The sequence below is a fragment of the Nerophis lumbriciformis genome, linkage group LG34 (assembly GCF_033978685.3).
Source record: "Nerophis lumbriciformis linkage group LG34, RoL_Nlum_v2.1, whole genome shotgun sequence".
NCBI lineage: Eukaryota > Metazoa > Chordata > Actinopteri > Syngnathiformes > Syngnathidae > Nerophis > Nerophis lumbriciformis.
The window spans coordinates 25686183-25708663 of record NC_084581.2 but is presented as its reverse complement, the minus strand read 5'-3'; the positions used below and the strand labels follow the sequence as shown (position 1 = coordinate 25708663).

The window sequence follows — 22481 nt, the reverse complement described above, 5'->3', positions numbered from 1 at the left end:
TCGAATATACATACAATGCACACAGTATGCAATGTACATGTACTTCACATATTTTCAGTATCTCACTGTAATATTTCAGAAAAAATGAACGAAAAGTTTTAAATTTATATTCACTCTAAGGTTGTATCTACCAATTTGTATACTCTAGCCTTTAAATAGACCCCTTTTTTGACCAGTTGATCTGCTGTCTCTCTTTTCTGCTCTGCCCCCCTCTCCTGCATGAAGAGGTTATCAGGTGACCACGGATCAAGCTCCACAGAGGTGGCGCTAGCTGTTCAAATTCGGGACCCAGGATGGACCACTCCTCTTTGCATCAGTTGATGACGTCTCTGCGCTGCTGACTTGTCTCCATTCAAGATGATCCCCTGCTGGCTTCCCAATGGCCTGGACTCTCAGATGAAGTCTGGACGCGGGGTCGACCACTCCTTATGCATCAGTCGGTGACGTATCTGCGCCGCAACGTGTCTACATGCAAGATGTTCCCCTGCTGGCCCCACTATGGACTGGACTCTCACATTATTAACCGTATCCACTCGGCATCCATTGCACCGGTCACCCCACATCTGCGGTCCCTTCCCAAGTTTCCATTGGGTTGAGTTTTGTCTTGCTCTGATGTGGCATCTGAGCCGAGGATGTCGTTGAGGATTGTGCAGGCCTTTGAGAAATTTGTGATTAAGGGCTATATAAGTCAACTTTGATTGATTGATTTAAATAGTTAAGACTAAGACACAAAACGCTCAGACTAGATCTGTCTAAGCTAAGTCTATGAGCCTGAAGTGATGAAAACTACTCGGATAGAGGCAAAAAGTCTTCTAAGACAACTAATCAATTGAATGCCATGAGAATAACAGTAACCCGTTGTAGAGTTGAAAAGTCAAAGTAAAGCTGCCATTGTACAAGAACGTTGCATGTTGTGAAATAAAGAAAGACAAACTGGGAATCTGTCTGGGCCTCCATTACTTAGGATGTTACAATACAAACACCGTGAAGCCACGTTGATGTAACACGTGGCTTGGCATTGTCTTGCTGAAATAAGCAGGGGCGTCCATGGTAACGTTGCTTGGATGGCAACATAAGTTGCTCCAAAACCTGTATGTACCTTTCAGCATTAATGGCGCCTTCACAGATGTGTAAGTTACCCATGTCTTGGGCACTAATGCACCCCCATACCATCACAGATGCTGGCTTTTCAACTTTGCGCCTATAACAATCCGGATGGTTCTTTTCCTCTTTGGTCCGGAGGACACGGCGTCCACAGTATCCAAAAACAATTTGAAATGTGGACTCGTCAGACCACAGAACACTTTTCCACTTTGTATCAGTCCATCTTAGATGAGCTCAGTCCTAGCAAAACCGACAGCGTTTCTGGGTGTTGTTGATAAACGGTTTTCGCCTTTCATAGGAGAGTTTTAACTTGCACTTACAGATGTAGCGACTAACTGTAGTTACTGACAGTGGGTTTCTGAAGTGTTCCTGAGCCCATGTGGTGATATCCTTTACACACTGATGTCGCTTGTTGATGCAGGACAGCCTGAGGGATCGAAGGTCACGGGCTTAGCTGCTTACGTGCAGTGATTTCTCCAGATTCACTGAACCGTAGATGGTGAACTCCCTACATTCCTTGCAATAGCTGGTTGAGAAACTGTTCAACAATTTGCTCACGCATTTGTTGACAAAGTGGTGACCCTCGCCCCATCCTTGTTTGTGAATGACTGAGCATTTCATGCAATCTACTTTTATACCCAATCATGGCACCCACCTGTTCCCAATTTGCCTGTTCACCTGTGGGATGTTCCAAATAAGTGTTTGACGAGCATTCCTCAACTTTATCAGTATTTATTGCCACCTTTTCCAACTTCTTTGTCACGTGTTGCTGGCATCAAATTCTAAAGTTAATGATTATTTGCAAAAAAAAAAAGTTTATCAGTTTGAACATCAAATATGTTGTCTTTGTAGCATATTCAACTGAATATGGGTTGAAAATGATTTGCAAATCATTGTATTCCGTTTATATTTACATCTAACACAATTTCCCAACTCATAAGGAATCGGGGTTTGTATTTACAGACGCCACAGCACAGTCCGCTGTGTTGACGTTACGTATCTGTGGATTTATATTTGGCGGGCAGCCATGACTCTTGTTGTTCTAGAGATAAACTGTTTACTGATTGCTAGTCTCGCGCGTCCATCCATGTATATATATGTCTATTCTCGTCTCCAGTTATATAACAAGCGTGACTCTTTTCACAGACAACGCGGGCTCTCGTGTCGTTTTTAAGACAAAAAACGTCAACTGATTTTCAGTTGGGCACGATAACCGGTTAATGTGTTTACACCCCATTAACCTAAGGGTTCACGACTAAACTTTATCGATTGAGGAGGCTGTATTCGGTGTAGCCGGACCGGACACTTCTCGAACCGGATATCTGGTCGCATTGGTTTATTGTTAACAACCCTAGTCAATAAACTTGACAGTTGGTCTTGCAGCTTGCTTTGTATCATGACCTGACAGGAAAATGCAGAGCCATGACACACCACTGTGACTTGTACTCTCGGGTGGGATGGCCTTCTCTGTCCACTAGGAGACAGTGTCATTGGTACACTTGTATTTACATGGCTCTTCTGGGACCATTGCCTGTTTACATTTGTACATAGATTACACAAAGAAGTAAGGACTCTTATGCACTGAAATCCAACGATCAGCTGTTGCTCTCTGTCCCTTTTGCTCGCACTGAGCTGGGGAAAAAAGCTTTTGTCTTTGCAGGTCCTTGTGCTTAGTACATGTTTCAAAGAGACTGGAAACTGATTGTATTGTTGTCCTTAAATATTTTTGAATCTAAACTGAGAGCATTTGAAGCAGCCTCAGTTATATGTAACTGTTTTACTTGATATCCTTCCTGTCATTTTAATGTGTAATGTGAATGTCATTTTATGTGTAACTTTGCTGCCTCTTGGCCAGGACTCCCTTGAAAAAGAGGTTTTTATTCTCAATGGGATTTGTTTCCTGGTTAAATAAAGGTGGTGCAGGTGAGATGTTTCTGGTGCTTTTTAATGATTTCTACTTACTCAATTGACATCCTGGCCACAGATTTCAGGGAGCTGTAGCCAGCTGCTGTAAAGTTATTTTGGTATTGTTCCATCTTGATGGCTTCCAGCCACTTTTCCACTGAGTGAAGAGCCCCAAAATTGAGTGTGCTCTGATCCAGCAGTGGTGTAATTGGTCTGTGGGATGAGAACAATAAGGTGTTGACGGATATTGTGAAAAAAGGGAATTTCTGTTTAAGTATAAGAAAATGGCATCTGACATCTGGACATCATTTTTCACAAACAGAAGTAAAACAATATAGACAAAACTATTAAAATCATTTGAATGAGGTGTTTTACATTTACCATCAATGTTATAGTTTACCCCAATAATGTTGGATGATATTACGATTTTTATGGGGTGCTAACAGTTGGTGCACAATGTGAACCATTTATTTTATAGGTTTGATCAGCCGCTGTGTGGGATCATGGAGTGCATGTTCAATCTTAGACTAAAGCTTGGGAGAATTCCCAAAATAAAAGATCACTTCAAAATGTGCATTTTTGCTGTATTGGAGATCTGCGTGGGACAGAAAACCAGTCAGTGTCTGGTGTGACCACCATTTGCCCCATATAATATGTGTGCTGATCCAGAGCATCCCAAACTTAGACTTAGACAAACTTTAATGATCCACAAGGGAAATGGTTCTACACAGTAGCTCAGTTACAAATGATGGAAAGGATAAGGATGGAAAGGATAATGCACACAAGGGCACAAAAAGAGGGCAAAAACAAGGTATAAAGTAGACAAAAAATGTACCATAGTAGCAATATAAAATATAACATATATGTAATATTTACATATTATATATACAGTATATAGAATATACTGATATACTATATTATTAGGCAGCACGGTGGAAGAGGGGTTAGTGCATCTGCCTCACAATACGAAGGTCCTGAGTAGTCTGGGGTTCAATCCCGGGCTCGGGATCTTTCTGTGTGGAGTTTGCATGTTCTCCCCGTGACTGCGTGGGTTCCCTCCGGGTACTCCGGCTTCCTCCCACCTTCAAAGACATGCACCTGGGGATAGGTTGATTGGCAACACTAAATGATCCTTAGTGTGTGAATGTGAGTGTGAATGTTGTCTGTCTATCTGTGTTGGCCCTGCGATGAGGTGGCGACTTGTCCAGGGTGTACACCGCCTTCCGCCCGATTGTAGCTGAGATAGGCTCCAGCGCCCCCCGCGACCCCAAAGGGAATAAGCGGTAGAAAATGGATGGATGGATGGACTATATTATTATATTTTATTATATTATTATATAATATATACAATATATAACAAATCCCAATTACCATGTACAATATTACAGTATATGTAACAGCTGCAGCAAAAAAAGGGCAGCATAAAAAAAAAGAGTAGATCCAGCAGAAAATATACATTATAAACAAAGAGAGGTATCTAACATAGAAGTGGTCAGGCAATAGACAGATATCATCAATTGCTGTATGGCGAGTGATTATACAGCTGGATGGAGTGCGGAATGAAGGAGTTCTTTAATCGAGCGCTGTGGGAACGAAGCTGAAGGAGCCTGTTAAAGTATGAGCTCCGCTGTCCCTCAATTGTCTGGTGGAGTGGGTGGGCAGGATGTCCATGATGGCGAGCAGTTTGTCCAGTGTCCTCCTGTCCCTCACGGACACAAACGCCTCCAACTGTGTGCCAATAGTTTGGCCGGCTTTCCGGATCAGTTTGTCAATCGGTTTAAGTCCATTTTGCTGTTGCTGCTCCCCCAAAACACTACTGCAAAGTACAGGGCACTGGCCACAACAGACTGAAAAAGATCTCCAACAGCTTGCTGCACACATTAAAGGACCTAAGCTTCCTCAGGAAAAAGAGTCTGCTCATGCCCTTCTTGTATACAGCTTTGCTGTTGTCTTTCCAGTCCAGTCTGCTGTTCAAGTGGACTCCCAGGTACTTGTACTGCCCCACTACTGCCACCACCCAGCTCTGGATGTTGATGGGCTCCACATACTCAATGGGTGACATTTTTCAGTAAGTATACTAGCCACGCAAGAAATAGAATTGTGTGCGGAACCTTGCAACAGGGGGCTGTGCATTATCATGCTGTAACATGAGTTAATGGTCGTGGATGAATGGTAAATGGTAAATGGGTTATACTTGTATTGCGCTTTTCTACCTTCAAGGTACTCAAAGCGCTTTGACACTATTTCCACATTCACCCATTCACACACTGTTGGCGGGAGCTGGCATGCAAGGCCCTAACCACGACCCATCAGGAGCAAGGGTGAAGTGTCTTGCTCAAGGACACAACGGACGTGACAAGGTTGGTATAAGGTGGGGATTGAACCAGGAACCCTCAGGTTGCTGGCACGGCCACTCTCCCAACGGCGCACAACTATGCCTCAGGATCTTATTATGGGATATATCCATATTCAAAAGGCCATCAGTAAAATGCAGTTTTGTTTATTGTCCATGACATTCTCCATGGTTTGGTGTTTTTCCAAATTCAATTTGGCCTCCGATAGAAATTTTAATTTTATTGCCCTGTCATAATATTGCATGTTGATGACACATTCTAGCCCTGTTCCGCACAATTGAGAGCGACAAGACACATGCACAAACACGTCATTAATGCAATATGTCGTCCTGAGAACTGAGTCCTGAGTGCGGCTAAAGTCAGTGCATGCCCAGTACACTGTAGTTCCTGAGTAATAAAATACATTTCTCTCACTGGAGGAATGTAAAAATAGCTAAAGAGAGTATGAGGAGACAAGAAGCCATGCTAACCGCTAAGCTAGCTTGAATGTAAAATAGCCAAATAACAGAATAAGTGCCTACAACCTAATGTTGGCATCCCGATCAACTGGACTCTCGCAATATTTATTAATGTACCAATTCAATAATTGTACCCACACGGCATCTATTGCCGCCGGTCCCCAAATCTGCGGCGCCTTCCCAAAGTTTCTTCTTCATCCCATAAATATACATTTTGATTGATTGATTGAACTGTTTTACAGCAGAGCATAATTAACCTGTGAAAAAGGGCAGCTTCGCCTAGGCTGCCCTATTTCACAGGTTTCACTTTCATTGAGAACAGGCTCCCCCGAAGCAGGGGCCAGGTTTGTGCGGTCAGCAATCCGAACTATTGTACACAAATTCCATACTCCCGGATGACTCCTCACAGGACATTGCAAGACGCACGGTCGAATGCCTTTTCCAAGTCTCCTGAGCACATGTGGACTGGTTGAGAAAACTACAATGCCCTCTTACAATTCCACGACCAGGATGAAAAAAACATTGCCTATCCTGTAGCTGAGGTTTGACTAACGGTTGTCGTGGCGCCAATCCAGAGGTCCTGAAGAGGTGTGTGAACCAAAACAGTCCCACAATCCAAAGCCTTAAGGAATTTTCAACACCGAAGCCCCCACCACAGCTTCGCCACTGAGGAGTTAAACTATCTCAGCTACAGTGATTGTCGACTTTGCTTCCTCCATGCAAGGTGTGTCAGTGGGATAGAGAGCGCTTCTACGTATTCCTTCCAGTGCCCGATTATACCCTGAGTTGAGGTCATCTAAGTCAGTGTTTTTCAACCAGTGTGCCGCGGCACACTAGTGTGCCGTAAGATACAGTCTGGTGTGCCGTGGGGGATTATCTAATTTCACCTATTAGGGGTAAAAAATATTTTTGCAAATCAGTAATTATAGTCTGCTATAGGGTGTCTAATGCTTAAACCAAAAAACAAAACAAAAGGTAAGTGCCCCTAAGAAAAGGCATTGAAACTTAGGGAAGGCTATGCAGAACAAAACTAAAACTGAACTGGCTACAAAAGTAAACAAAAACAAAATACTGGACGACAGCAAAGACTTACTGTGGAGCAAAGACGGCGTCCACAATGTGCATCCGAACATGACACGACAATCGACAATGTCCCCACAAAGAAGGATAAAAATTGATAAAACAAAGCACATGCGGTCAATATCGCTCAAAGGAAAACATTAAACTTCTACAGGAAAATACCGAAAAAAGAGAAAAAGACACCAAAACAGGAGCGCAAAACAAGAACTAAAACACTGCACACAGGAAAACAGCAAAAAACTCAAAATAAGTCAGGGCTTTAAAGTCATATCCAACAATTGCGACAACAACTTTTTACTGTCAACTGAGTTTCATATTTTAATGATTTCTGCTGGTGGTGTGCCTCCGGATTTTTTCAACGCAAAAAATGTGCCTTGGCTCAAAAAAGGTTGAAAAACACTGATCTAAGTATACCACCAGCTAGGGTTGTACAGTATACCGATACCAGTATAGTATTGCGGTACTAATGAATCAAAAACGGTACTATCCTCTGTTTGAAAAGTACTGGTTCCCCATATATATATATATATATATATATATATATATATATATATATATATATATATATATATATATATATATATATATATATATATTTTATGGGCATGACGGCGCATCGTCACGACATTGCTGGTTTTCCGAGCAGAGGAGCATGTTCGGCATCGCACAGTCACGGAGTACTTACAAGCAGACACTGTGTAGACAGAAAAGGGAGAACGGACGTATTTTGGCTTAAAAACTAACAATTAAGGTGATGCTATAACACTGAAACATCCTCAGGAAGAGGTGCTTTAAGACATAATTAGCTAGCTAGCAGCTAAAATCCATACGCAGTCTGCAATGTTTCAGCTACTTCTAAATCACTAATCCTTACGGAAGTAGAATTGTCTCACATCAACTTATATATATGAAAATGACATTAATACATATGCATATATTAATAAATATACAAATACAAATACTAATGTGATATACAAATAAATAAATAATTTGTATAATACAATTTATACAAATAACATTTATAAATATAAAAATGTGACATACAAATAAATCAAGAATTTGTATAAATAAACGTGTATTTGTAAATATATTTTTGAGATTTGATGTTTGATTGATTTTGTATTTGTATTGAATTTGCATATGTGGATCGCTTTTTTGCTTTTGTGTCGATGAGACATTCCTCGCACAAACTAGATTCACAAATAAATGTGACTTACACACTCCCCTGAACAACCAGCAGAGGGCACTGCAGCCTGATAAGAGATCAGTATCTACATCGGGACAAAAATTGCAATAATAAACACATGTTTAATGTACCGTAGGATTTTTTGTTAAAATAAAGCCAATAATGCCATTTTTTGTGGCCCCCTTTATTTATAAAAGTATCGAAATACATTTTGGTACCGGTACCAAAATATTGGTATCGGGACAACCCCACCACCAGCCATGGTAGGATTTGCTGAATATTTGACATGCTCGCCGCCTCGACCCGTAGGTGTAAGTAGCTTCCACCACTTTGTTCGGTCAGGAGACCTCTCTTTACTGCTCTCCACAATTAATGGGGAATGATCCTTCCACTTGTTCACATGTACAAAACTGTTTTATGATTATTTTACTTCCTGTGTCAAAGCCAAAGCCGCTATTAACTTGGACACTAACACTGTACAGAATAGTAAAATAATTGATGTAGAAATGTCACGTGTTACACTACCAAACATCTTCGACGGCTAAAGCATGATTGTAACAGTCGACATTTTGTCTATATAATTGGTCAAAGTGATCCAAACACGGACGTGCAACCCTAGCCCTTCGAATGCAGGCCGGCTCCCGCAGCTGCTGAAACGCTTTCTGTTAGGGGCCGATCAGAGGACCTCACTAAACTATGCAATCTCAACAGTATTTATTTTTCAATCTGCCTTCTTTGAGATGGAAAAAGTCACATATGATGTCTGCTTATTTGAGGGAATCCCCATTGGATGTGCTCTTAAAAACGATTCACATACAACTCTGAAAAACATCACAGTCACATTTTTGGAGGAAAATATGAATACCCAAGATAGATCGCTGAAGATAGATTTTGCACCAATTTGGTGGTCATTAAAAGGCTCTGAGGACACATATCACCATTAAAAGTGAATTATGTATCATACACTGCCAAAACCTATTAATACAACAGAAAATAATAATCCACTGAATTCCAGCACATTTATTTTCTCACCTGGTACAGGTTCCAACTGGCGTTTTCAGTGTGTTTGGGTTTCGAATCATTTTGTCCAGAATGCTGACTATCTGATCAAATTTGGGACGATCTCCCCTATCTTTCTGCCAGCAATCCAACATAAGCTGATGAAGGCCTGCGGGACAGTCCATAGGCGCTGGAAGACGGTAGCCCTCCTGGAGAGCTTTATTTACCTGGATGTTGGAAACGAATTACACAGACATTTTATGCTAATTCAAGTTAAGCAAGAGTTACACTTTGCATATACCTTAACTACAAAAATGGAGTGGTGAAACAGAATACAACATTAACTGTCCTGTATAAATGGAGACACTTCTTATTAAACACTACATTTAGCATCATGATAAAGCACTGCGTTTCCAAAGAGGTGTAACAGTACAACAGTAAATCGTACATAAAAAAAGAATACAATGATTTGCAAATCCTTTTCAACTTATATTCAATTGAATAGACTGCAAATACAATATATTTAATGTTTGAACTGACAAACTTTTTTTTTTTTTTGCAAATAATCATTAACTTAGAATTTAATGGCAGCAACACATTGCAAAAAAGTTGGCACAGGGGCATTTTTACCACTGTGTTACATGGCCTTTCCTTTCAACAACACTCTGTAAACGTTTGGGAACTGAGGAGACCAATTTTTTTAGCTTTTCACGTGAAATTCTTTCCCATTCTTGCTTGATGTACAGCTTAAATTGTTCAACAGTTGTGGTATTTTAGGCTTCATAATGCGCTACACATTTTCAATGGGAGACAGGTCTGGACTACAGGCAGGCCAGTCTAGTATCCGCACTCTTACTACGAAGCCACGCTGTTGAAACATGTGCAGAATGTGGCTTGGCATTGTCTTGCTGAAATAAGCAGGGGCGTCTATGAAAAAGATGTTGCTTCGATGGCAACATATGTTGCTCCAAAACCTGTATGTACCTTTCAGCATTAATGGTACCTTCACAGATGTGTAAGTTACCCATGCCTTGGGCACTAATACACCCCCATACCATCACACTGATGCTGCCTTTTGAACTTAGTTAGACATTGTAACAGGTCTGCTCTTTCTGCAGAAAATGTGGATAAACTGATTTTTCTGGCAAAATCATGAAGATTGAGTGAAAGTCACCAGGGTTAAAGGCTGGGGGGGAAAAGAAAAGTTAATCTGAGGCTGAGTTGACTTGAAACTGTTTAATGTTGCATTTTTTATATGTAGAAGAAAGGTTTTGTCATTTTATTTAATCTGAGCAACAAATTAACAAAACTAATTCTGAGCCTTATCTTATTTAGTTTTTATTTTATATATGTTGACCACATTAACCCTGGCAATCGACCCTGTGTGTAAATGTACAGTATGTTATTATTATCCTTAGCATTCATGACTGCCTGCTGTTGCACTGATCAGCCTAGTGGTAGCTCACATCCATCACACACAGAGTTGTTTCTATTTTTGGGCAGAATTATTATAGTGTTCCCAATGTTAAAAGGATGAAGCCATTGTTTACAAATTTGGTAAATAAATAACCAGAAAATTCATATTTTGTTGTTTTCTTACTGTACCGAAAATGAACCGAACCGTGACCTCTAAACCGAGGTACGTACCGAACCAAGATTTTTGTGTACCGTTACACCCTTATTACTTACATCTTGATTGGACATGTCCCAGTATGGCCATTCCCCATAGGACATGACCTCCCACATGACAACGCCATAACTCCAAACATCACTTGCAGAAGTGAATTTACGGAACTGGACAGCTTCTGGTGCAGTCCATCGGACTGGTATTTTTCCACCCTGGTTAGAAAAATGTAAGATATACAATACTTTACAAAAGTGGATACACCCCTCAAATGTATGCAAATATTCATTACATCTCTTCATGGCACGACACTGAAGAAATGACATAGCAAAGGTCAGTGAAAAGTTTGTATAACAGTGTAAATGTATTGTCCCCTCAAAATAACTCTTTACAGAGCCATTACTGTCCAAGCAGCTGGCAGCAAAATTAAGTGAACAGGAAAATATCCAAATTGGGCCCAACTAGCCATTTCAACAGTCTTACAGGGTATCGGGGGTGAATAAGTAGCAGCTGTGTAAAATTAGATGTTATCGCTCTCTCTCGTCACTGAAATTTCTTGGCAAAATTGAAAAGAACTCTGAGGATGTGAAAAGTCCTTCAGCATAAAGATGTTCTCGGCTATAAAAGGATTGCCAAAATAAATGAATAAAACAAAAATCACCATTTATTATAAATATTCACAGTACATGGTGTTTTTTTCCCTGGGTACCCCAGCTTCTTACCGTATCCCAAAAATATGTGTTAAGTTAATTGAAGACTCTCAATCAGGACTATTCGAACTGGTGAACCTACTTGAGTGCGAACTACGGAAGGGACCAGAACCTGAGTTCAGTTCAAAACTTGGGAGACAAACATTTTTGCAGCACATTCCTAAAAACACAAGAGTGCTCCTGTTGTATAGAGGAACTTGGACCACTGTAAACGCATTGTTAGATCCTTGCATTGACAATTTAATCTTGCCAGTGAAGTGAATTAATGGTAACACTTTAGTATGGGGAATATATTCTAAGTAACAATGACTTAATTTAGAGTTATTTGGACACTAGGGGAACATATAAGGGTTAGGGTTACTAATAAAATGGTAAAAAATGGTAAATGGGTTGTACTGGTACAGCGCTTTTCTACCTTTTTTTAAGGAACTCAAAGCGCTTTGACACTATTCCCACATTCACCCATTCACACACACACATTCACACACTGATGGCGGGAGCTGCCCTGCACGGCGCTAACCAGGCCCATCAGGAGCAAGGGTGAAGTGTCTTGCTCAAGGACACAATGGATGTGACTAAGATGATAGAAGGTGGGGATTGAACCAGTAACCCTCAGATTGCTGGCACGGCCACTCTCCCAACTTCGCCACGCCGTAATAAACAATAATTCTGAGTTATTGAGGGAAGACTCGGCTTACTGGTTGTATAATAAGGCCATGCAGAATAGGCCTTAATAAGTACTTAATAATGACTAATTAAGAGCCAATATGTTACTAATTTGCATGTAAATAAGCAACTAATTAATGGTTAATATGTTCCCCATACTAAAGTGTTACCGAATTAATTAACTTATATTCTACATATGGTGAATTTTTATATTCAACTTGGAGAAAGCGAACCACCAGGTTTAAGTAAATAATGGTTGAGAAGGAGCCTTAGTTGGACATTCGCATGTGGACTGGAATTAGCTCTCTCACGAGAAGAAGCAATACAACCAGGCTTCGGAATGCAAAAGTTATAGCTCTATCCTGGAGGAGAGATTCCATGTTTATCTTAAACATCAACCTACAAGTTATGGTATACATCCGTTGTCTTCCCAGTTACTACACATGATTATCTCCTTACATAGTCAGGTTGTGCTGTCCTGACCTAGCACACACCCAGACAGAGAAAGAAGGAATATAAAACTGATGGTTTGGCTTCTCCAGGTTAGGAGTCCTTCATTTTTGACCTTAGCTCCTCCAGGTACTACAGACCTGTTTAATGACGCTCGCTTGTAATAAAGCAACTTTTTGTCCAGCAAAGCGTCTCCGACCTCTCTTTTGATCCAGCCGCACTGCCCTGTTGCCCTTCTGTCCAGGAGGGGGTGACAAGGCCAGAAATACACATCACTAGCAAACTTAGAACACTGGGGGCCAAACTTATGATTTACATAACTGAGGCGTTCCTCAAGGCACCCCTTTAAGTCCTCTCCTTATTGGCAGGAATTTTTCATAATATGATCAATGCAACTAAGGTATTGCTGTAGCTTGTTTACTTCCGATGCAGTCAGTAGTCATTGGTTCGACTTCTGTAGTTGCAGCATATTGACCAAAACCAGAATGCAGTTTGACAGGAGATGTTCCACTCAGAAAAGAACAAATAAAATGAGTCCATATGCTCAGTGTCATATCTAAAGGTTGTGTTTAGAAAACAGATGTATTAGTGCTGCCAGTATATCAGAAGAGGTTGAAGGGATGATGGGTCAGCCTCTCAATGCTCATTAAATGATCTGATTGGGTGTCTCAGAAGGACGCCTCTTCTGTTTATGTAAACCAGAGGAGCATGAAGCCTTTTTGGTACAATTCAACAAACCTTTCAAAGTGGTCACTATCTTAGAAATATGAATTGACGCTACAAAATAAATTGATTTGACCTGGAAGGATACAAACTGAACTACATAAACAGAAACTACAACAGTGGAGGAGGGGTAGCGGTGTGGCGAAGGATCTGAACTACGAAGGGGTGAAAACATGTACCGTATTTTCCGGACCATAGGGCGCACAGGATTATAAGGCGCATTGCCGATGAGCGGGTCTAGTCAGGTTTATTTTCATACAAAAGCCGCACCGGATTATACAGAGCATTAAAGGGGTCATATTGGCTTTTTTTCTAAATGTAAAACACTTCCTTGTGGTCCACATAACATGTAATGGTGGTTCTTTGGTCAAAATGTTGCATAGATTATTGTTTACAGATCATCTTCCAGCCGCTTTCTGTCAGGATGCGCCGTTTTGTGGGCGGTCTTATTTACGTGGCTCACCTTCGGCAGCGTCTTTTCTCCGTCATCTTTGTTGTAGCGGTGTAGCATGCAAGGTTGGGAGTGGAAGAAGTGTCAAAAGATGGAGCTAACTGTTTTAATAACATTTAGACTTTACTTAAATCAACAACGAAGCAGCATCTCCTCATCCGTGGCTCACTAGTGCAACAACAACGATGGAAATGTGTCCAGTGAAAAACCGCCCGCTCTCTAACAACTAAAATGGGTTGTACTTGTATAGCGCTTTTCTACCTTCAAGGTACTCAAAGCGCTTTGACACTACTTCCACATTTACCCATTCACACACACATTCACACACACTGATGGAGGGAGCTGCCATGCAAGGCGCTAACCAGCACCCATCAGGAGCAAGGGTGAAGTGTCTTGCTCAGGACACAACGGACATGACGAGGTTGGTACTAGGTGGGGATTGAACCGGGGACCCTCGGGTTGCGCACGGCTACTCTCCCACTGCGCCACGCCATCCCTAATTATAATTAAAGTGCCTTAATAATGTAAACTCACTATACCGGTATGTTTTAGCCCTTTCATGGCGAGTTTACTGACAGATATAAGTAAGAACTTTACACTACTTTATATTAGAAATTGCAACAGCGGAGGATGAATGTCCCATAACAAGAAGATAGAGAAAAATAAGAAGTTTATCCACTACGGTGTCGGCATGGACTACAAAGGCAGATGCGCGCACATTTTCAGGACTTATGCAGATCCCAAATACAGATCAGCAGGTACCAGAAGGTAAGAAAAGTTGCTTTTTCATAATATTGCGAAACAAAACGGCAGATAATATGTCTTACCTTATACACACACCATAATAATACTCGTATGTTGAAGCACAGTACAATCTATCAAGCGGTGCGGCTTCATAGCTTACCAAAGTCATACTAAAACATTTTAATAGAGTTTTGAGCGTCGTGTGTAATGTTCTATATTTTTAATGGAACACATTATAATGTTGGTGTTGTTTACTTGAGTCATTTTGCAGTCTACACGTATCTCTTATGTGTGACTGCCATCATATTGCAGTCTACACATATATTTTATGTGTGACTGCCCTCATTTTGCAGTCTGCACGTATCTCTTATGTGTGACTGCCATCTACTGGTCACACTTCTCATTTCACCATGTACCAAATAAAATAACTTTGAGGTCGGTAAGCACAACCAAAATTATTCCGGGTTATAAGGTGCACTGTCGAGTTTTGAGAAAATAAAATAATTTTAAGTGCCCCTTACAGTCCGAAAAATACGGTAATCAAATGTTCTCATGGCACACAGAGGCTTACAACATAGACGTTTTTCACAATTAGCGAGTAAGCTCATGTTAAAGAAAAAAAAGAAAGAAAAGAAGTGCAACAATTAACTTACCGTTGTCGAGTAGACGGTTTCAGGATCTTCATTTAATACCCGGGACAAGCCGAAGTCAGATACTTTACATACAAGGTTGCTGTTGACGAGGACGTTCCGAGCTGCAAGATCTTGATGAACATAGCCCATGTCGACAAGATATCTCATTCCTGCTGCTATGCCCCTCAGCATGCCAACCAACTGAATGATGGTGAATTTACCATCATGCATCTGTGCAGAAGAAGAAAAGTAAGCAATGCTTTTCGTCTGAACATTTTGATACTCATGATACTCACTCTTAGGAAGGCATCTAATGAGCCATTCTCCATGAATTCTGTAACAATCATCACTGGTTTTCCTGGAGGCAAGTATAGAATCAAAGAGTAAGATTAAGTATATAATCACTTTACCCCCTTACAAAGTTATCACTCGTCAATAACTTTTATAGTAGGTTTATTATAACAAAGAGTGACAGAACATATATAACAAAAATCCAGACAAAAACCCTGAAATAAAGGTTAAACAATAAATGATACTATAGCATATGATCAAATTAAGAAAAGTCATAAAATGCCCTCTCATTGACACATACTTATACATTACAACCACCCCTCCTTTACATCATAACACATAGGCAATACAGTGTTTTGCATTTGCTTGAAGAATGTAAGTATTAGATTATTATGAATATTCTGACCCCCGCCGACTGGTTATTTGCCCATAGAGAACACAAATTAGTCGTATCACTTTAGTAGAGTACTTATACGCTTAAATCTTAATGTGGATAAAAACCTCTGTCACAGAATCAGCCTCTTCTGTTCAAAAACTGCCCACCACCATGGGCAAGACAAAAGAGCTGCCAAATGGCCACAAAAACCCAAACTGTACACTTGCACAAGACCATCAGACCAGAAGGTTGTTGACAAACAGACCACTATTAGAGCAATCATTTGATAATTGAAGACATACAACAAACAGCCATTAATCAATCAACTAATCAATCAATCAAAATGTATATGTACAGCCCTTAATCACAGGTGTCTCAAAGTGCTTCACAAACTCACAACAACACACACACACACACACACACACACACACACACACACACACACACACACACACACACACACACACACACACACTTTTCCCCAGACAGTGCCATAGGGTGACCTTCTTGTGTGTATGACTATTTTCACGTGCTTTTAAACTTTTTGATAGCTTTTTCCCAATTCCTAAATCTAGAAGTGATACAGGTGGGTTCTGATTTGACAGAAAATGGTGTGAGTTTGTCCTGGTTAATTGCATTGCAGTAAAAACACAGAAGTCCCTTCTGTACTGCATCATAATGGAGCCAAGAAAAGTCATTGTACAACTTTCCTTGAAAACTTCAAGATTTGTTTGACAGAACTTGAGTACTCATGAATTTTGAGTGTTGTAGTAGTCACAATGTCACACAATGCCACTGAACTGCACTTACTACAATCAAGCAACACACTTTTCTACTTGTTTGTGAACTCTTGTAAAATATTTACTGTTATGTTACTCTTTTTTACCTGCCACTTAAAGTTAAAGTTAAAGTTAAAGTACCAATGATTGTCACACACACACTAGGTGTGGCGAGATTATTCTCTGCATTTGACCCATCACCCTTGATCACCCCCTGGGAGGTGAGGGGAGCAGTGGGCAGCAGCGGTGGCCGCGCCCGGGAATCATTTTGGTGATTTAACCCCCAATTCCAACCCTTGATGCTGAGTGCCAAGCAGGGAGGTAATGGGTCCCATTTTTTTATAGTCTTTGGTATGACTCGGCCGGGATTTGAACTCACAACCTACCGATCTCAGGGCGGACACTCTAACCACTAGGCCACTGAGTAGGTTTGCTCCTTCTCTACCTGTGATTAACAATATTAACGCCTTCACAACAGACAACATCAAATATAGTCATGTACTGTATCAGCATTTGACCTAAAACATTACCTGTAGTAATAAAAATGACTAAATCATTATAATAAATTGATGTATCTTAAAAAACTTAACTTAACTGTTCTCTGTCAATATGATTTTGAAATCTTTCCTTACATCCTGAAACTCCACCTGACACTCCCTTCTCTTCCCTGACTTTATTAGTTATTCTCAAGTGAAAAAAATACAATTGTTTGTTTCAAAATTAATAACAGGCTAATATATATTTCACTCATTCATGAGCTCACCTGAGCTTCCTCAGTCTCTTCACCTTTCATTACTTCAACTGCCTCACTATGTACAAACGTGTACTATCATTCTACTGTTAAGACATGCAGTAATTACACATTATATCTAATATAATTTTATACATGTTGATAAATAGTCGAGGATTAAAAAGGTTACTTACACTGACGTTACTCTTTTTTAATTTAAAGTAAGTCCTTCTGCTTTTGTTTAGATAACTATGTTTCTTCCAGGGTGCACCGATAGGCCATTTACCGGTACTTTTATATAATTTTTAGATTATGTTTAACATTTTATAAAAGTTCTGTTTTGTTCTGGCTAACTTGACAGTGCAAAGCTGTGTGAGCAAACCACTCAGGGGAAAATGTCAATATTAATTACCCCATTCTGCTTAGTTAACACTGGTATAAAAGTTACATATGATTCCAGTGCTGGCACACAAATATTTTCACATTTCTGTTCATGTAAAAATGGAGTTAGTTAATGTCTGTTTTGTGAGACAAATCTTTTGCACTTTTCCTTTGGTCAAGTTATAGTCACTTTGCCACTGTGGTTTCTGTTGAAACAGTCATTTATCATGTGCTGAAAAGTCCCCATTCCAATAGAGAGTATATATTTTGGTGTTTATTTGATATTATTTTTATTGTTGTTTAACTCTTTAATTTAATTGGATTTTACCCTAATTTTGTACATGGTACCACACCTTTGCAAGTTCAAATGGAATTTCGTTGTACTTGTGCAATGACAAAAAAAAGAGCATACCATACCATAAAATAAATGTTAAAATGTTAAAAAGCCAGACTAGGGTTGTCCTGTATTTCGATACCTTTCTAAATAAAGGGGAACACAAAAAATTGCATTATTGGCTTTATTTTAACAACAAATCTTACGGTACATTAAACGTATATTTCATATTGCAATTTTGTCCTTAAATAAAATAGTGAACACACAAAACAACTTGTCTTTTAGTAGTAAGCAAACAAAGGCTCCTAATTTAGCTGCTGACATATGCAGTATTGTGTCATTTTCCATTCTATTATTTTGTTAAAATTATTAAAGGCCTACTGAAAGCCACTACTAGCGACCACGCAGTCTGATAGTTTATATATCAATGATGAAATCTTAACATTGCAACACATGCCAATACGGCCGGGTTAACTTATAAAGTGCAATTTTAAATTTCCCGGGAAACTTCCGGTTGAAAACGTCTAGGTATGATGACGTTTGCGCGTGACGTCAGTAGTTGAATCAGACATTTTGGAATAGGTCGGTCGCCAGCTTAAATCGTCTTTTTTCATCGCTAAATTCTACAGTATTCTGGACATCTGTGTTGGTGAATCTTTTGCAATTTGTTTAATGAACAATGGAGACTGCAAAGAAGATACCTGTAGGTGCGATCGGTGTATTAGCGTCTGGCTACAGCAACACAACCAGGAGGACTTTGACTTGGATAGCAGACGCGCTATCCGACGCTAACCGCCGACCACATCGATGATCGGGTGAAGTCCTTCGTCGCGCCGTCGATCGCTGGAACGCAGGTGAGCACTGGTGTTGATGAGCAGATGAGAGCTGGCGTAGGTGGAGAGCTAATGTTATTAGCATAGCTCTGTCGAGGTCCCGTAGCTAAGTTAGCTTCAATGGCGTCGTTAGCAACAGCATTGCTCGGCTTCGTCAGGCGGTACAGCATTAACCGTGTGGTTACAGGTCCAGAGTTTGGTAGTATTGTTGATCTTCTGTCTATCCTTCCAGTTAGGGGGTTATTTCTTTTGTTTCTATCTGTAGTTAAGCACGATGCTATCACGTTAGCTCCGAAGCTAAAGTGCTTCGCTGATGTATTGTCGTGGAGATAAAAGTCACTGTGAATGTCCATTTCGCGTTCTCGACTCTCATTTTCAAGAGGATATAGTATCCGAGGTGGTTTAAAATACAAATCCGTGATCCACAATAGAAAAAGGAGAGAGTGTGGAATCCAATGAGCCCTTGTACCTAAGTTACGGTCAGAGCGAAAAAAGATATGTCCTGCACTGCACTCTAATCCTTCACTCTCACTTTCCTCATCCACGAATCTTTCATCCTGGCTCAAATTAATGGGGTAATCGTCGCTTTCTCGGTCCCAGTCGCTCTCGCTGCTGGTGTAAACAATGGGGAAATGTGAGGAGACTTTCAACTTGTGACGTCACGCTACTTCCGGTACAGGCAAGGCTTTTTTTTATCAGCGACCAAAAGTTGCGAACTTTATCGTCGATGTTCCCTACTAAATCCTTTCAGCAAAAATATGGCAATATCGCGAAATGATCAAGTATGACACATAGAATGGATCTGCTATCCCCGTTTAAATACAAAAAATTCATTTCAGTAGGCCTTTAAGGACAAGTGGTAGAACATGAATTATTAATCTACCTGTTCATTTACTGTTAATATCTGGTTATTTTCCGTTTCAACATGTTCTACCTACACTTCTGTTAAAATGTAATAATCACTTAGTCTCTGTTGTTTGGATGCTTTACATTAGTTTTGGATGATACCACAAATTTGGGTATCAATCCGATACCAAGTAGTTACAAGATCATACATTGGTCATAATTTAAGTCCTCATGTGTCCAGGGACATATTTCCTGAGTTTATAAACGTAATATAAATTTTAAAAAAAAACCGAAAAAATATTTTGTGATGCTAAAAAGCATCGATGTAATCATAGTAGTATCGACTAGATACGCTCCTGTACTTGGTATCATTACAGTGGATGTCAGGTGTAGATAAACCCATGGTGTTTGTTTACATTGTGACGCCAGTGAGCTACGGTGTGTAGTGAAGCATGTTTAGCTATTCCTCATCCTGCAGGGATGATACTTGTAAGAAACTCACTTTATTTGTCGCCATGGAGGCGAGGATTAGTGATTTAGAAGTAGCTAAAACACTGCAGACTGCGGCTGGATGTTAGCTGCTAGCTAGCTAGGCATGTCTTAAAGCACCTCTTCCTGAGAGCGTTTCAGTGTTATAGCTTCACCTTTATCTTCAGTTTTTAAGCCAAAATGCGTCCGTTCTCCCTTTTCTGTCTACACACTGTGTCTGCTTGTATGTACTCTGTGATTGTGCGCTGCTGAACATGCTCCTCTGCTCGTAAAACCAGCAATGTCATGACGTGATGACGCGCCGTCATGCCCGTAAAAAAGGAGTGGGTGGGGGGATACTTTTTAGAGGCGGTATAGTACCGAATATGATTCATTAGTATCACGGTAGACCCGGTATACCGTACAACCCTAAGCCAGACAGAGGGCATTTTTGCAGTTTATGTTAATTAGAATAAACAATCAAACAGAGCATTTATTCTCTGCCTATTTGTTTGGTGGAAAGTTGTACATTAAGTTGAGATACACATTTTTATATATGTAGCACACTCATTTTACTCCGTAGCTTGTAGCGTAGCTTGGTACAGTTGTTTCCAAGTAGCTTGCCCATCACCGGTTGTATCTCTACTAAAACTATATATTAATGTTGCAATAAGAAACATATGTTTAATGTACCGTACATTTTTTTGTTATAATAAAGCAAATAATGCAATTTTTTGTGGTGCCCTTAATTTAGAAAAGTATCGAAAAGTACCGAAAAGTATTGAAAAACATTTCATTGGTACCGGTACCAAAATATTGGTATCGGGACAACACTACTCAGATCACTGAGGCTGGGTCGTAGATGGGTCTTTCAGGATGACAATGGCCCAAAACATCCTGCCCAGCAAACAAAAGAATAGCTCAAAAAAGAAAAATCATTACAATCTTGGGGTGGCCTAATTAGTCTTAATCCTGGATTTGGAGAATATCTGTAAGAAAAAAAAAAGTAGACCAACATTCTTTCTGTGACATGAGCAACCCTGGTGACCAACTGCAAGAAACATCTGACCGCTGTGCTTGCCAACAAGTACTTTGGGATCACATTCCTATTTCTTTACAATACAAATACAATTATAACTAGGGATGTCCAATAATGGCTTTTTGCCGATATCCGATATTGTCCAACTCTTTAATTACCGATACCGATATCAACCGATATATACAGTCGTGGAATTAACACATTATTATGCCTAATTTGGACAACCAGGTATGGTACTTTAAAAAACAATTAACAAAATGAAATAAGATAAATAAATTAAAAACATTTTCTTGAATAAAAAAGAAAGTAAACAATATAAAAACAGTTACATTGAAACTAGTAATTAATGAAAATGAGTAAAATTAACTGTTAAAGGTTAGTACTATTAGTGGAGCAGCAGCACGCACAATCATGTGTGCTTACGGACTGTATCCCTTGCAGACTGTATTGATATACATTGATATATAATGTTAGAACCAGAATATTAATAACAGAAAGAAACAACCATTTTGTGTGAATGAGTGTAAATGGGCGAGGGAGGTTTTTTGGGTTGGTGCACTAATTGTAAGTGTATCTTGTGTTTTTTTATGTTGATTTAATAAAAAAAAACGATACCAATAATAAAAAAACGATACCGATAATTTCCGATATTACATTTTAACGCATTTATCGGACATCTCTAATTATAACCTTCATTTATTGTTATTTTTTTAGGATTTGTTTCATAAGGTTCCTCTGTTACAATAAACGTACTATAAATATTCAAGCCCCCAAGGATTTATGCACAGTATGTCTCATTGAGTGTGATTACCTCTTGTCACTACTCCCTCAAGATGCAAAACATTGGGATGGTCAAACTGTGCCATAATGCTGGCTTCGCAGAGGAAGTCTCGTTTCTGCTTCTCAGTGTAACCCATTTTTAATGTTTTGATGGCCACCGAAGCGTCCCGTTTTCCAGGTAATGTTATTCGCCCACTGCACAACTCCTCGAACTCCCCTGTATGCACAAAAGGTTATTGTAGTTGAAGGTAAGGCTCAAGCTCTTCACAATAACACGTGCATTAGTGTACAGTATATTGAGACAAAGCAGCTGCCTGTGCAGTGGAATACAAATTGGAGTGCAGCATCTTCTTATTCTCAGGGGAGGATAAGACCTATATAAAGACTCACTGGAAATGCACAGACACTCACATTGACCACCTCTGCAAAACTAATGTGGCAGCAATTTTTCAGCTGCAGCAATCGCCTGCAGCCCACAAATTAATTGCAATGAACTTTTCCCCTGCTTCACAATTGTATATCAATATATAATGTGTAA

General features: G+C 39.9%; 1 protein-coding gene across 1 annotated transcript in view; it reads right to left on the bottom strand.

Annotated features, from left to right (window-relative positions):
- The window catches only part of epha7 (eph receptor A7), a 205492-nt gene that overhangs the window by 7352 nt on the left and 175659 nt on the right, over positions 1 to 22481 (bottom strand). The window contains exons 11-16 of the mRNA XM_061927748.2: positions 21975 to 22160; positions 15383 to 15444; positions 15108 to 15317; positions 10776 to 10925; positions 9120 to 9313; positions 3067 to 3222 (exon numbers count right to left, since the gene is read on the bottom strand). Coding sequence (XP_061783732.2) covers positions 3067 to 3222; positions 9120 to 9313; positions 10776 to 10925; positions 15108 to 15317; positions 15383 to 15444; positions 21975 to 22160 — 958 coding nt within the window. The remainder of the gene's footprint in view (positions 1 to 3066; positions 3223 to 9119; positions 9314 to 10775; positions 10926 to 15107; positions 15318 to 15382; positions 15445 to 21974; positions 22161 to 22481) is intronic.